General features: G+C 44.0%; 1 protein-coding gene across 2 annotated transcripts in view; it reads left to right on the forward strand.

The window, feature by feature from the left end:
* Nucleotides 1–4,630, forward strand: part of TARBP2 (TARBP2 subunit of RISC loading complex) — a 58,619-nt gene extending 53,989 nt beyond the window's left edge. Inside the window, exons 8-10 of one of the 2 annotated variants that reach the window (XM_088469176.1) lie at nt 99–294; nt 3,536–3,721; nt 4,270–4,630. In XM_088469176.1, the coding sequence (XP_088325302.1) occupies nt 99–294; nt 3,536–3,693 (354 nt within the window). In that variant the 3' untranslated portion in view covers nt 3,694–3,721; nt 4,270–4,630. Of the gene's footprint in view, nt 1–98; nt 295–3,535 lie in introns of both variants that reach the window. The other variant, XM_088469175.1, reaches the window with a different exon arrangement.
* Nucleotides 4,631–12,161: the final 7,531 nt, after the last annotated feature.

Genomic DNA, 12,161 nt, shown 5'->3' on the forward strand with positions numbered 1-12,161 from the left:
GTGTGTACGCACGTTTTTTTACTCTCCAATTGTAACAATAACAAAAGAAGTTGGCAACATAGAAATGTAAATGAGTAATGGTTGTGTAATTTGTGCAGGGTACCGGAGGGGGAAAATTGGATGGAAGCAGGGGGCGAGGTGCAGCCTGTACCTGGGATTCCCTGCGTAACTCTGCTGGAGAGAAGATCCTACACCTGAGGAGTCACCCACTTCCTATCCTGAGCTGCTGCTTCTGTGGCCTCCTACAAGACCTGTCCGAGGAACAGAGCTTTCAGATCAGCTATCTCGATATTGGTAAGCTGAAGAGCCAAGGAAGATGGGCTAGACTAGCTTTAGAGCAACAGAAATCCCTAGTTACTCTATAGAAGGAGATTATTATTAACGGTTATTTGGCTGATAACACCAAAGGTACCGCTACTGCTGAGAACACAGATCTTAAAAGTTATAGAAAAGCTTAGACATTTCTAATTTGTGGCTTACTTACTGTAGTGCCTAGTGGGGAAGAGGTACTTGGTGTTCTGCTGCAGAGAGACAGCATAGAAAAAGACAATCTGCTGTAATAAAATGTGATGTGCAGTGTGAGGGCCCACATTCTGTACTATACACACTGCGTCTCCTTTTGTCACAGCTCCATGAAGATCAGTGCGAGAGTCACATTCTGTACGGTACTCCCTGCCGTCTCCTTATGTCACAGCTCTGTGTGATGCAGTGTGAGTGCCCACATTCTGTACGGTACTCCCTGTCGTCTCCTTATGTCACAGCTCTGTGTGATGCACTGTGAGTGCCCACATTCTGTACTGTACTCACTGCCGTCTCCTTATGTCACAGCTCTGTGTGATGCAGTGTGAGAGCCCACATTCTGTACTGTACTCACTGCCGTCTCCTTATGTCACAGCTCTGTGTGGTGCAGTGTGAGTGCCCACATTCTGTACTGTGCTCACTGCCGTCTCCTTATGTCACAGCTCTGTGTGGTGCAGTGTGAGTGCCCACATTCTGTACTGTTATCACTGCCGTCTCCTTATGTCACAGCTCTGTGTGATGCAGTGTGAGAGCCCACGTCCTGTACTATACACACTGCCGTCTCCTTATGTCATAGCTCTGTGTGATAGCCCACATTCTGTACTGTACTCACTGCCGTCTCCTTATGTCACAGCTCTGTGTGATGCACTGTGAGTGCCCACATTCTGTACTATACACACTGCGTCTCCTTATGTCACAGCTCTGTGTGATGCAGTGTGAGTGCCCACATTCTGTACTGTACTCACTGCCGTCTCCTTATGTCACAGCTCTGTGTGATGCAGTGTGAGAGCCCACATTCTGTACTATACACACTGCCGTCTCCTTATGTCACAGCTCTGTGTGATAGCCCACATTCTGTACTATACACACTGCCGTCTCCTTATGTCACAGCTCTGTGTGATGCACTGTGAGTGCCCACATTCTGTACTATACACACTGCCGTCTCCTTATGTCACAGCTCTGTGTGATGCAGTGTGAGAGCCCACATTCTGTACTATACACACTGCCGTCTCCTTATGTCACAGCTCTGTGTGATAGCCCACATTCTGTACTATACACACTGCCGTCTCCTTATGTCATAGCTCTGTGTGATAGCCCACATTCTGTACTGTACTCACTGCCGTCTCCTTATGTCACAGCTCTGTGTGATGCAGTGTGAGAGCCCACATTCTGTACTGTACTCACTGCCGTCTCCTTATGTCATAGCTCTGTGTGATGCAGTGTGAGTGCCCACATTCTGTACTGTACTCACTGCCGTCTCCTTATGTCATAGCTCTGTGTGATGCAGTGTGAGTGCCCACATTCTGTACTGTACTCACTGCCGTCTCCTTATGTCACAGCTCTGTGTGATGCAGTGTGAGTGCCCACATTCTGTACTGTACTCACTGCCGTCTCCTTATGTCATAGCTCTGTGTGATGCAGTGTGAGTGCCCACATTCTGTACTGTACTCACTGCCGTCTCCTTATGTCACAGCTCTGTGTGATGCAGTGTGAGAGCCCACATTCTGTACTGTACTCACTGCCGTCTCCTTATGTCTCAGCTCTGTGATGCAGTGTGAGTGCCCACATTCTGTACTGTACTCACTGCCGTCTCCTTATGTCATAGCTCTGTGTGATAGCCCACATTCTGTACTGTACTCACTGCCGTCTCCTTATGTCACAGCTCTGTGTGATGCAGTGTGAGAGCCCACATTCTGTACTGTACTCACTGCCGTCTCCTTATGTCTCAGCTCTGTGTGATGCAGTGTGAGTGCCCACATTCTGTACTGTACTCACTGCCGTCTCCTTATGTCACAGCTCTGTGTGATAGCCACATTCTGTACTATACACACTGCAGTCTCCTTATGTCATAGCTCTGTGTGATGCAGTGTGAGAGCCCACATTCTGTACTGTACTCACTGCCGTCTCCTTATGTCATAGCTCTGTGTGATGCAGTGTGAGTGCCCACATTCTGTACTGTACTCACTGCCGTCTCCTTATGTCATAGCTCTGTGTGATGCAGTGTGAGTGCCCACATTCTGTACTGTACTCACTGCCGTCTCCTTATGTCACAGCTCTGTGTGATAGCCCACATTCTGTACTATACACACTGCATCACACAGAGCTGTGACATAAGGAGACGGCAGTGTGTACAGTACAGAATGTGGGCACTCACACTGCATCACACAGAGCTGTGACATAAGGAGACGGCAGTGTGAGAGCCCACATTCTGTACTATACACACTGCGTCTCCTTATGTCACAGCTCTGTGAGGTGCAATATCCCACGTTCTTTTTAAATTTACCCATTAAAAAAAAAAAAAAAAATTGCCATAAATGTCTTTACTTACCACTGGTCCACAGAGCTCACAAAGAGTATATGCAATAGTCTGAGCTTTCAGTGATATAGCTTGGTTTTGCCTTTTTTAAATATATCAATTAAGGGGGAGATATATCAAACCTTAGAGAGAACGTACCAACCAAGCCGCTTCTGTCACCTTACAGGCAGTGTGTAAAAATAAATTAAGAGGTGACTGGTACTTTATTTCTCTCTCCATGGCTTAGTAATATGACAGTATTTATTACCAATTATTTATTTAATATATGACCATTCACATCAGTCCCTGCCCCAGTGGCTCTTACAATCTATATTCCCTATCGCATGCTTACACACATACACACTAGGGTTAATTTGCGTTGGGGGCCAAATTAACCTCCCAGTATATTTTTGGAGTTTCTAGAGGAAAACTGAGTAACTGGAGGAAACCCACACAAGCACAGGGAGAATATACAAACTCCACACAGTTAGGGCCGTAGTAGCTGATTGGTTAGTACTTTATCTCTTTCCAAGCTATTATAAATCACCCCCTAAATCGCCAAAGTGTTACAGCTGCCTGCAACTCCCAGGCTATTATGTTCTCTCCCATCATCTGCAGGCTATTCTGTTTTACATGCTTTGCATACTGCAGTTGTGATTCAGTTTTGAATTTCTTTGCTGTGTGTAACTATAGTCTGTTTCCCATTTCCTCTTTCCCCAGATGAACGCAGTTTGAGTGGCCTGTACCAGTGCCTTGTGGAGCTCTCCACCCAGCCCACGGCTGTCTGTCATGGCTCTGCTGCTACAAGAGAAGCGGCCCGCGCTAACGCTGCGCACAATGCTCTGCAGTATCTCAAAATCATGGCTGGCAGCAAGTGAATGCAGTGCAGTGGAACCTGTTCCATCAGTAAGGGCAAATAAGTTACACAACCAGTTTACCTTATGTCAGCCAAGCAAGGACTGAAGAGCCTAAGTTGCTAATGTGCGTAACTTAAATACACCTATTAGATTGGATCAATGGCGTCTTGCCATCATGAAGAACCATGCTCTATCCCGGCACTAGTGAAATCTCTCATGGTTGTTTTCTTAAAGACTTGCGATGTCTTATATAAAGTGCTTTTGTTTGTTTTTTTTTTTATTTTTTTTATTTCAAAATATAGATACCTCATGAACTTATGCTAAGGAATCACGCCCAGGTACATTGTGCGTGCTTCAGCTGCCATCTTGTTGATCGAGACGTTGACCGACCTGGGATGGAAACAGTCTGTCCCATTGAGCGTATTTAAGATATTCCCCCAAATGCATGAATGCACATTGCTTTAAGCACACAGACTCCCTTATTTATTTTCCAGTCTTTATTCTGAGATCTTAAACGTAACGAAAATTGTTGGTGTGGGTTGAATGTACTAGCTTGAAATTATTTTTTGTCCCTTCGTCTTCATCTATTACCCTAAGGATACAAGATCTTCTCTTCAGCCCCATGGAAAAGGAATGATGAGGATATGAGAACTACTCGTTTGAATGTGAAATGGATACTTTCCGCAGGAAACGTGTAAAATCTGATTAGATGCTAATGCAATTTACCTAAATGTATTTTGGAAGAATTTTAATTCATACATTTAAGGACGGAGTACCTGTAACAGAGGAATTTTGTGTTGGGACTCTGTGTATTCTTCTTTTTGATTATTTTAATGCCGTCTTATACAGAGTTACTTGTGAAATATGAAGATCACAGGGCGGTGTGTGTGAGATCAGTCCTGGTCCATTTTTATTTGTAAAATGTTTCATACTGAAAAATGAATTATTTTAAACTTACTGTTTTAGACTATTTATTTAGCACCAGCATATTGTGTTGCACTTTACAATTGGGAAAAACAGTAATAGCATAAGATTGGGGATGACAGACAGACCTAGCAGTAAGAGGGCCCTACTCACAAGCTTACAATCTATAGGGAAATAGGCATTGATACACAATGATAGATGCTACATATTGCATAATGGCCTGATTGCAGAGTTTCTTGGTGGGCTATATGATCCAGTCACACAGGAATGTTGGCCCAAGGGTAAGGAGGATGTGAAAGTGAAGAAAGAGAAAATATGTAAAGATATGTGGACTGTATAGTGGGGGTGTAACTGGGTAGGATAGCTTTTATGGAGGTTATGTGGATGGTTCTGGGATTTGATAAGCTTTCTGAAGAGGTGAGTTTTCAGGCAACGCTTAAAGGTTTGGAGACTAGAGGAAAGTCTTATTGTGTGTGGGGGCGGACATTCCACAGAGTGCAGCCCAAAAAAATGTCCTGTGCAGCCCAAAAAAATTTTTTTTTTTTTTTTATTATTATTATTTTTTTATTAATATTAAAATTCACATAGTGTTATGAAAGATGGCTAAGTTTGAATGTTAATGCTTGCTGTAAACTATATATACTAAAAATAGTTGAGAAAATGATCATCCCTGCAACCCTGAGCAATACTATTACAGAACTACCTTGTCACCATTACCATAAATAGCATAGATAGAGGACATACCTAGAGAAACCTAGATCCATTTTACACACAAAAGGCAAAACGTATAGAGTATCTTAATTTCTGGGGTAGCAGACATAGGTGCTGGAACTCCCCTGTTCCAGCACCTATGTCTGCTAGCCCATGGGGGGTGACGCCCCCTTCCCCAATTATGAGACAATGCAGTAAGTCCCATGGACTCCACAAAAGGTCAGAGAGGCATGTGCTGAGCTCTGATTGGTGGAGCTCATCACATGCTTCTGTGACCTGTGGAATAGAACAGCTGCAGCCTCATGGTGAGGATACATCGGAGCCAGACAGCACCTGGAGCCCCTGTAATGAGCAGAAGCAGTGAGGTAATTACTATGTTCGATACACCTGTATGTAACATGTCTGACTTATTACAGGATAAACCTTAGGGAAAATGAGTTTGTATATTTGTTTATTTTTGACAATATTGGCAACTCACAATACATACTATTGACACCTCCTATAGTATTAGAACCTTTAGTTGGTGGTGTTTGGTTACTATAAGATGAAGTCTGAGCATTCCTCCTCTGGGTGTAACCAGCCCAGCATAGGTGTGTAGTGGTGTCTGATAATTCCCGTGTGTGGCATGGATGCAATGTGTACTGCACCTATTGTTCTAAACTTAATGCATTATTATTTGGTCCATGATTTTAGGGATTGGGAGTCCCTATGTCTGTATTTGGGTGGAGTCTGACTTTGTAGTCATTCTATGTGCATGGTTATGTCTGTACTGTACATAGGGCGGCCAGATGGAGCTAAATTTGTGGTGTTTGCTATGTATAGCATCCCTGAATTTTTTTTTCTTGGATTATACCAACAGAGTATTTGCAGTGGTGTGTGTGCGTTTGTGTATATAGTACAGGGAATAGCAGGGTGCATACACTGGGCTCAATCCTATTTGGTGCGAGTAGGTTCCAGTGAGCTGTCTCATGACTAACTTGCGCTGCATGAGGGTCTCTATTGTCCTAGAGTGCGGTTCAGTACACTGTAGTTATAAGCTCCTAAGCCTCTGCCAAACTGCAACTCCCTGCAGTACGCAGGTAACCATCCTCCTCCTTTTCTGGTGCTGGTTGGATGAGTTGTCTGTACAGGGACGCGCTTTTGACTGCAGGTGTTCCTGGAGCTGTGTGGTAGTGTTTTGTATGTGAGGTGAGGAAGCGGGGAGAGAGCAGTAATGTCTGCATACAGAGGCCAAATCTGCAATAACAAAGACCCCTCTCAGGCTTACTGATCTGTCATTAGGTAGGTGGTGTGGCAGTTTACTCTAACTGCCCCTGAGGGGACGACATTCAGCAATTTAGGGGCGACAAAATAAAATTTATATTTGGGCCTAAAAATGTTGTGGCGCTGCTGCTAGCAGACAGACAGATTCTTGTCTCTTGCTGCTGTTGTAAGCTCCCTCTAGTGTTCAGTTGATGTCTGCTGTCCTTAAGAACAAGTCTATATTGCTAATCAGTTTCCTATTGGTTACTATGAGAGCAGCTGTGGACTAATCAATAGAGGGAGCTGGTGTAATAAGTAATTGGAAAATATATTGCTTTAAGTTTTTTGTTAAATGAATCTCAGTTATGGGTTCTATTATTTGCAAATTAGGATACATGCAGAACGCAACATTATCTTACTTAGTAATATATACAAATATTATCTCTTATTATATTGCCCCAAATGTACTGTATGTAGGGGATGGAACATGCTACAAAAAATTACGTATGTACAAACTTTTTACAGACAAGCTCACACATTTATACACACAACTGCTTATTGTAGTTCGCAAACTACAGGATTCCTAATTGACTAGGAGTCAATAGCCATCCAGCCCAGAGGCAGATCTTAAGGGGGCTAAATGCTATTAGCTGCAGGGGTAATAAGTCTCTCCGGGTTATAGGTGTCAACTTTTAAAATGATTGTGGGTGTCCAAGTAAACTCCCCCAATATCACTGAAAACGCCGTTCATACATGTGGCCAGTGATATACTTGTGGTGCTACAGCAGCTGCAGGGCTGGTACATGTGGTTCAGGTAATTAGATAGCAGTGCTTTTTTCTGAGGGTACTCAACAGTATGTAGTACTTTTTGGGGGACGGGGGGTGGTGTAATTTTAAATTGCACTACTTGTCCCAGACAGAGAGAAATCAGTAATAATTCCAGAAATTAATCAAATAAGTATCTAAAGAATTGTCTTAATATGGAAGCTACAATAAATCTTGTATCAACATGTAATTATAAGTAAGTACTTGTACATTTATTTTTTTTCTCCTTCCTTCATCTGGAGAACACTTCTTCCCATGGGGTATAGTGAGGAGGAGTTAGCACTTAATGGGCTGTCTTCTTCTAGTATATAAGTTCTTTCCTTCCTCAGTTTAAACTTAAGTGTTGAAGGAGTAGGTCAGCACTAGGTTAGCTAGTATTTATTTGTAGGAGCAGCATGCTGGGAGACCCTGCCGGGAGTGGTGGAGAGAGCAGTGCACTCTATGCGAGCACAGCTGCCGGCCATTAGCGAGGACGTTGGCCAGGAGGAGGAAGAGCACCCGGACCAGGCTAATGGAAGGAAGGGGGGTGGCTGTATATAAGGCAATGGGCTCCTTTCTCACCCTACTGAAAGGGTTGGAGTGTTGAGCGGAAATACCCGGGGCCTGCCCTTAGCCCAAAGGTTCCCAAACGCGGTCCTCAAGGCTCCCCAATCGTTCAGGTTTTAGAGAGATCCATGGTTGAGCACAGCTGACTTAATTAGTTCCTCATTTAATTTGACCTGTGCTCAACCATGGATACCTAAAGCTGCATACACACAACGATTTTGTTACCAACGATTTTATGAACGATTTAGGTTATCTGTCAGATTTTTTTAAAGTGTAATGAACGATATTTTTTTTAACTACAAACGATTTTTGCATATTCCCTTAATGAAAATCGTTCAGTTGACAAGTCAGACTAAACTACAAACGTGAACGATAATCATTAATCGTTTGACTCAAAGTGATCGATTATTTCAAATGAGTATTGTTTTTATCGATCGTGAAAAAATGGTTGTGTGTGTATGCAGCTTAACATCTGAACTGTTGGGGGGCCTTGAGGACCGCATTTGGGAACATCAGCCTTAGCCAAAAGGGTTACACACTGCAGTAAGGCAGCCTGGAGGAGATGCGGCAGATGGTACAGTGCAACACCTGAAAGGAGAATCTGATGACTGCTGTATAGCTCCTCTCTTCCCACTACTCTCAGGGATATCAAGTGGCTGGAAGTCTGGAATAAATATCTGACAAGTTTTATTATTTCTATTCAGATATTTTAAGAGTTTCTCTTTCATCCGATCTGGGGGACACTGCAGACTGGATTTAAAGTGGAGGCTGGGGTATAGTTAAAACTGTTGGAGCTGAAACACCCCCTGGAGCTAGTAGTTTTTTTTTGGTTTGTTTGTTTGGTTTTTTTACTTTGTATCCTGCAGGCTGCTTGAATTTCCTTCTGGAATCAGGCTTTGTAGAGGAGCGAGCGTTATGACAGCTCCTGCATCCGTCCCCCCCCCCCCTGCCACAGCCTGACCCTGGCAGAGGGTCACTAGGCACCTACAGGTGCTTTGGGACCCTGTGTGTGCAAAAGTTGAGCCCCTTATTAGCTGCTCTTACAGTGCCACAACCCGGGAGCCACAGCTTCATTGATTTGGCTGCTACAGCCTACAGAGGTAACACTATGCGGCCAGGCAGCAGAGCAGCTCATTCAGTCAGACCATGTCACGAAAGCCACAGCCTCCGGAAGCAGCGCTGGGTGGCAGAGCAGGTAATATCACAGACTTGGGGGGTATTACTACCGTCGTCGCAGACACAGGTCTGCACATGCGCAGATTGTGTACATACATCTCCGATGTTTGGCAATCAAGTTTGCGTAAAACCGTGAATCAGCCCAATTGTTCCCTAAGGAAAGAATTAAATTCTGAAACCTTAGGTGCTCCCAGAGCTATACTCAATATACTAACCAAGGCTGCACAAGTCTCGGGAGCCAGGTGGCCAACATGGTTAATAATATTACTACAGAAGATAGTCAATGGCCCGGGGGGGGCGTAGTGCCGGAGTGGATATTACCAACACCGGCATCCCAACCGCCGGGATACCGAAGGGAAGTGCCGTGGTGTGGAGAGGTAGGGTTAAGTTTATGGGTTAGGCACTAAGGAGGGAGGTTTAGGGGAGGGGGAGGTTAGGGTTAGGCACCAAAGAGGGAGGGTTAGCATACCAAACAAGAAGTGTCTGTATGCTGGCCCTGTCGGGGTGTCTGGATTCTCACAGCCGGGGTCCCATACCCAACCCTTTCTACAGACCAGGACTAAGCTATCAGATCACTTCACATCCTGCAAAACACCAAATGGTCATTCATAATTTATTTTAACCTCAGGACCCCACACAGTTAGTGTTTTGCAGGTCACCCAGCAGGTACACAAGTGTACTCATTACTCACTGAAACATATTTTAAGAGATCCACAGGTGAAGCTAATTATTTCAATTGTGATTCTGTAGGAGACCTGGAAACCATGCACTGTTTGGGGTCCGAGTTTGAGAACCCATGCACTAGTATCAATAAGAATGAGTCTGATTCAGAGATGCACGCTATGCCGATATTAATGCAGTTGAGAGATTATCGGGAATCTGTGAATGCGTCTAGTTCAGGAGTAGCCAACCCTGGTCCTCGAGAGCTACCAACAGTGCACGTTTTCCAGGTCTCTGCACAGAATCGCAAGTGAAATCATTAACTCCACCTGTGGATCTTTTCAAATGTGTTAATGAATACACCTGTGGTTGATGTGGAAAACGTGAACTATTAGAAGCTCTCGAGGACTGAGGTTGGCTACCCGTTCTATTTACCATAATCGCAGTGTAATTGACAGTCAGGAAGTGTTTGGGGGAGGTGACCGGGAGTGGTGGCAGAAGATAGGCGTGTCGCTACGGCTTTTGGGGAGTGTCAGTCTGCGATCCTGTACGCAATAAAAATGGCTCCAGCATTTCCGTTACCACAGCCTTTCTGAGTAGCTATAGGGTTATTCAGATCTGTGATAATGGAGTGATCTGCGTCAGATGCTGCAACTTTGTACGCAGATGCTTGGATTTGCAAATCCACATGCAGGCATTGCAATACTGTATTCGGCGTCTGTGACATTTGCATATTGTTGCACAGCAGCTGCGATGGCATTAGCATACATACCTGAATCAGGCCTATGGTGCATACCTCCTGTGTTAGGATCAGACAGAATGATCACCCGGAAGTGCAACGTGGCAGCACAGAACCGATCTCATTAGAATTACAGGACAATGCCCTGATACATGTGCTTTGTCATTTATCTGCTAATGCTTTACTGATGGCCTTCTATCTTAGCTCATCAAATCCTGATTTTTACTAGAGACAGAAGATTGAATTTAACGCTGTTACTGCATCCTGCAACAATATATTGGGTAAAGCTGGGTACACACTGATAGATATATCGGTCGTTCCACTGAACGGGCGATATATCTGCTGTACACACCTGCCAAAAAACTATAGATATGTCTGTGAACGCCGTTGTTCACAGACCTATCTGATCTGCAGAGCAGCACAGCAGATGGCTGATATATCTGAAAGATATATTGGTCATCTGCTGGTGTGTAGGGGTGACCCTCCAATTGCCCAGGGACCCGGCCGTCATTGACAGCTCAACTGGGTGGGCAAATTTAAATGCCCGCCCAGTTGAGTTGTCAAGCCCAGCACCTCGGGCAGACGGTCCATTACCAATTGATTACCTTTTGGGGTCAGTTTTGTTGCCAGTATATTATATTAGGAGTGAATCTCATTCTGGGTTTTTCTTTTTTCTGTGTATGTACAATGAGCGAGATAATAATTGCAACGCTGTGCTCCGCAAAGCTTTCTAGCCTCATTATCAGGACTGATGTCTCCAAACATTCACCTTCATATTTGCAGATTATTACTTTTCTCTGCTGTTTTATCAAATTATAGCTTTTAGGGCCTCATTTTATCAACGAGTTTTATCACTCACCACGAGTGATAGAACTCGTTGCCTATGATAAACTGTGCTCCAGCCAATCAGCTCCCAACTGTCATTTTTCAAATGATGACAGTTGGAAGCTGATTGGCTGGAGCACAATTATCCTATGCGATGAGTTTTATCACTCATTGTGAGTGCTAAAATGCGTTGATAAATGAAGCCCTTAAGGTGCGTACACACTGGGCGATATTACTGAGCGATTGCACGATTACGAAATTGTAATCGTGCAATCGCTCAGTAATTGTGCACAAATCGTGCGCTATAATGACGGAAACGACCTGCGATGCGCACTCCCACTGGTCGTTTCCGACATTGTCCGTCTCCTGAACATGCAGCACAATCTGTCGATAACGACAGATTGTGCATGTTCAGTGATTAGGGAGCCTACACTGAACAACTGATTGTTCAGTGTAGGCACTACAGGGGATCAGGAACGACTGTACGATTACTGTCTTTCCTGATTGCCCAGTGTGTACACACTTTTAGAGTCCTCTGTTTTGCTTGTTGTTGATATGTATTTAAGAAACAGGCCAGGTGGTCTGCAGTGGAATGCACAACAGTGATTGAAGACTAAACACACAACCTCAAACTTGTTTTCATTCATTGCCAGTCTTCTACCAGCAAATGGTGTACAGCTGTCATCTGTTCCTAATTTCCAGATTTTTAAGTGTTTTTTGAACATTTCTATTTTATCAGTACCCATCAAACTTACAAAAGTGAGCGAAATTCTTGTTTTACATTACAAAATTCAGTTCTTATAACGTATCGATCAAGTTGGTTATTCATAAAATCACTTTG

Source organism: Taudactylus pleione, unplaced genomic scaffold (assembly GCF_031769625.1).
Source record: "Taudactylus pleione unplaced genomic scaffold, aTauple2 ptg000089l, whole genome shotgun sequence".
Taxonomy (NCBI): domain Eukaryota; kingdom Metazoa; phylum Chordata; class Amphibia; order Anura; family Myobatrachidae; genus Taudactylus; species Taudactylus pleione.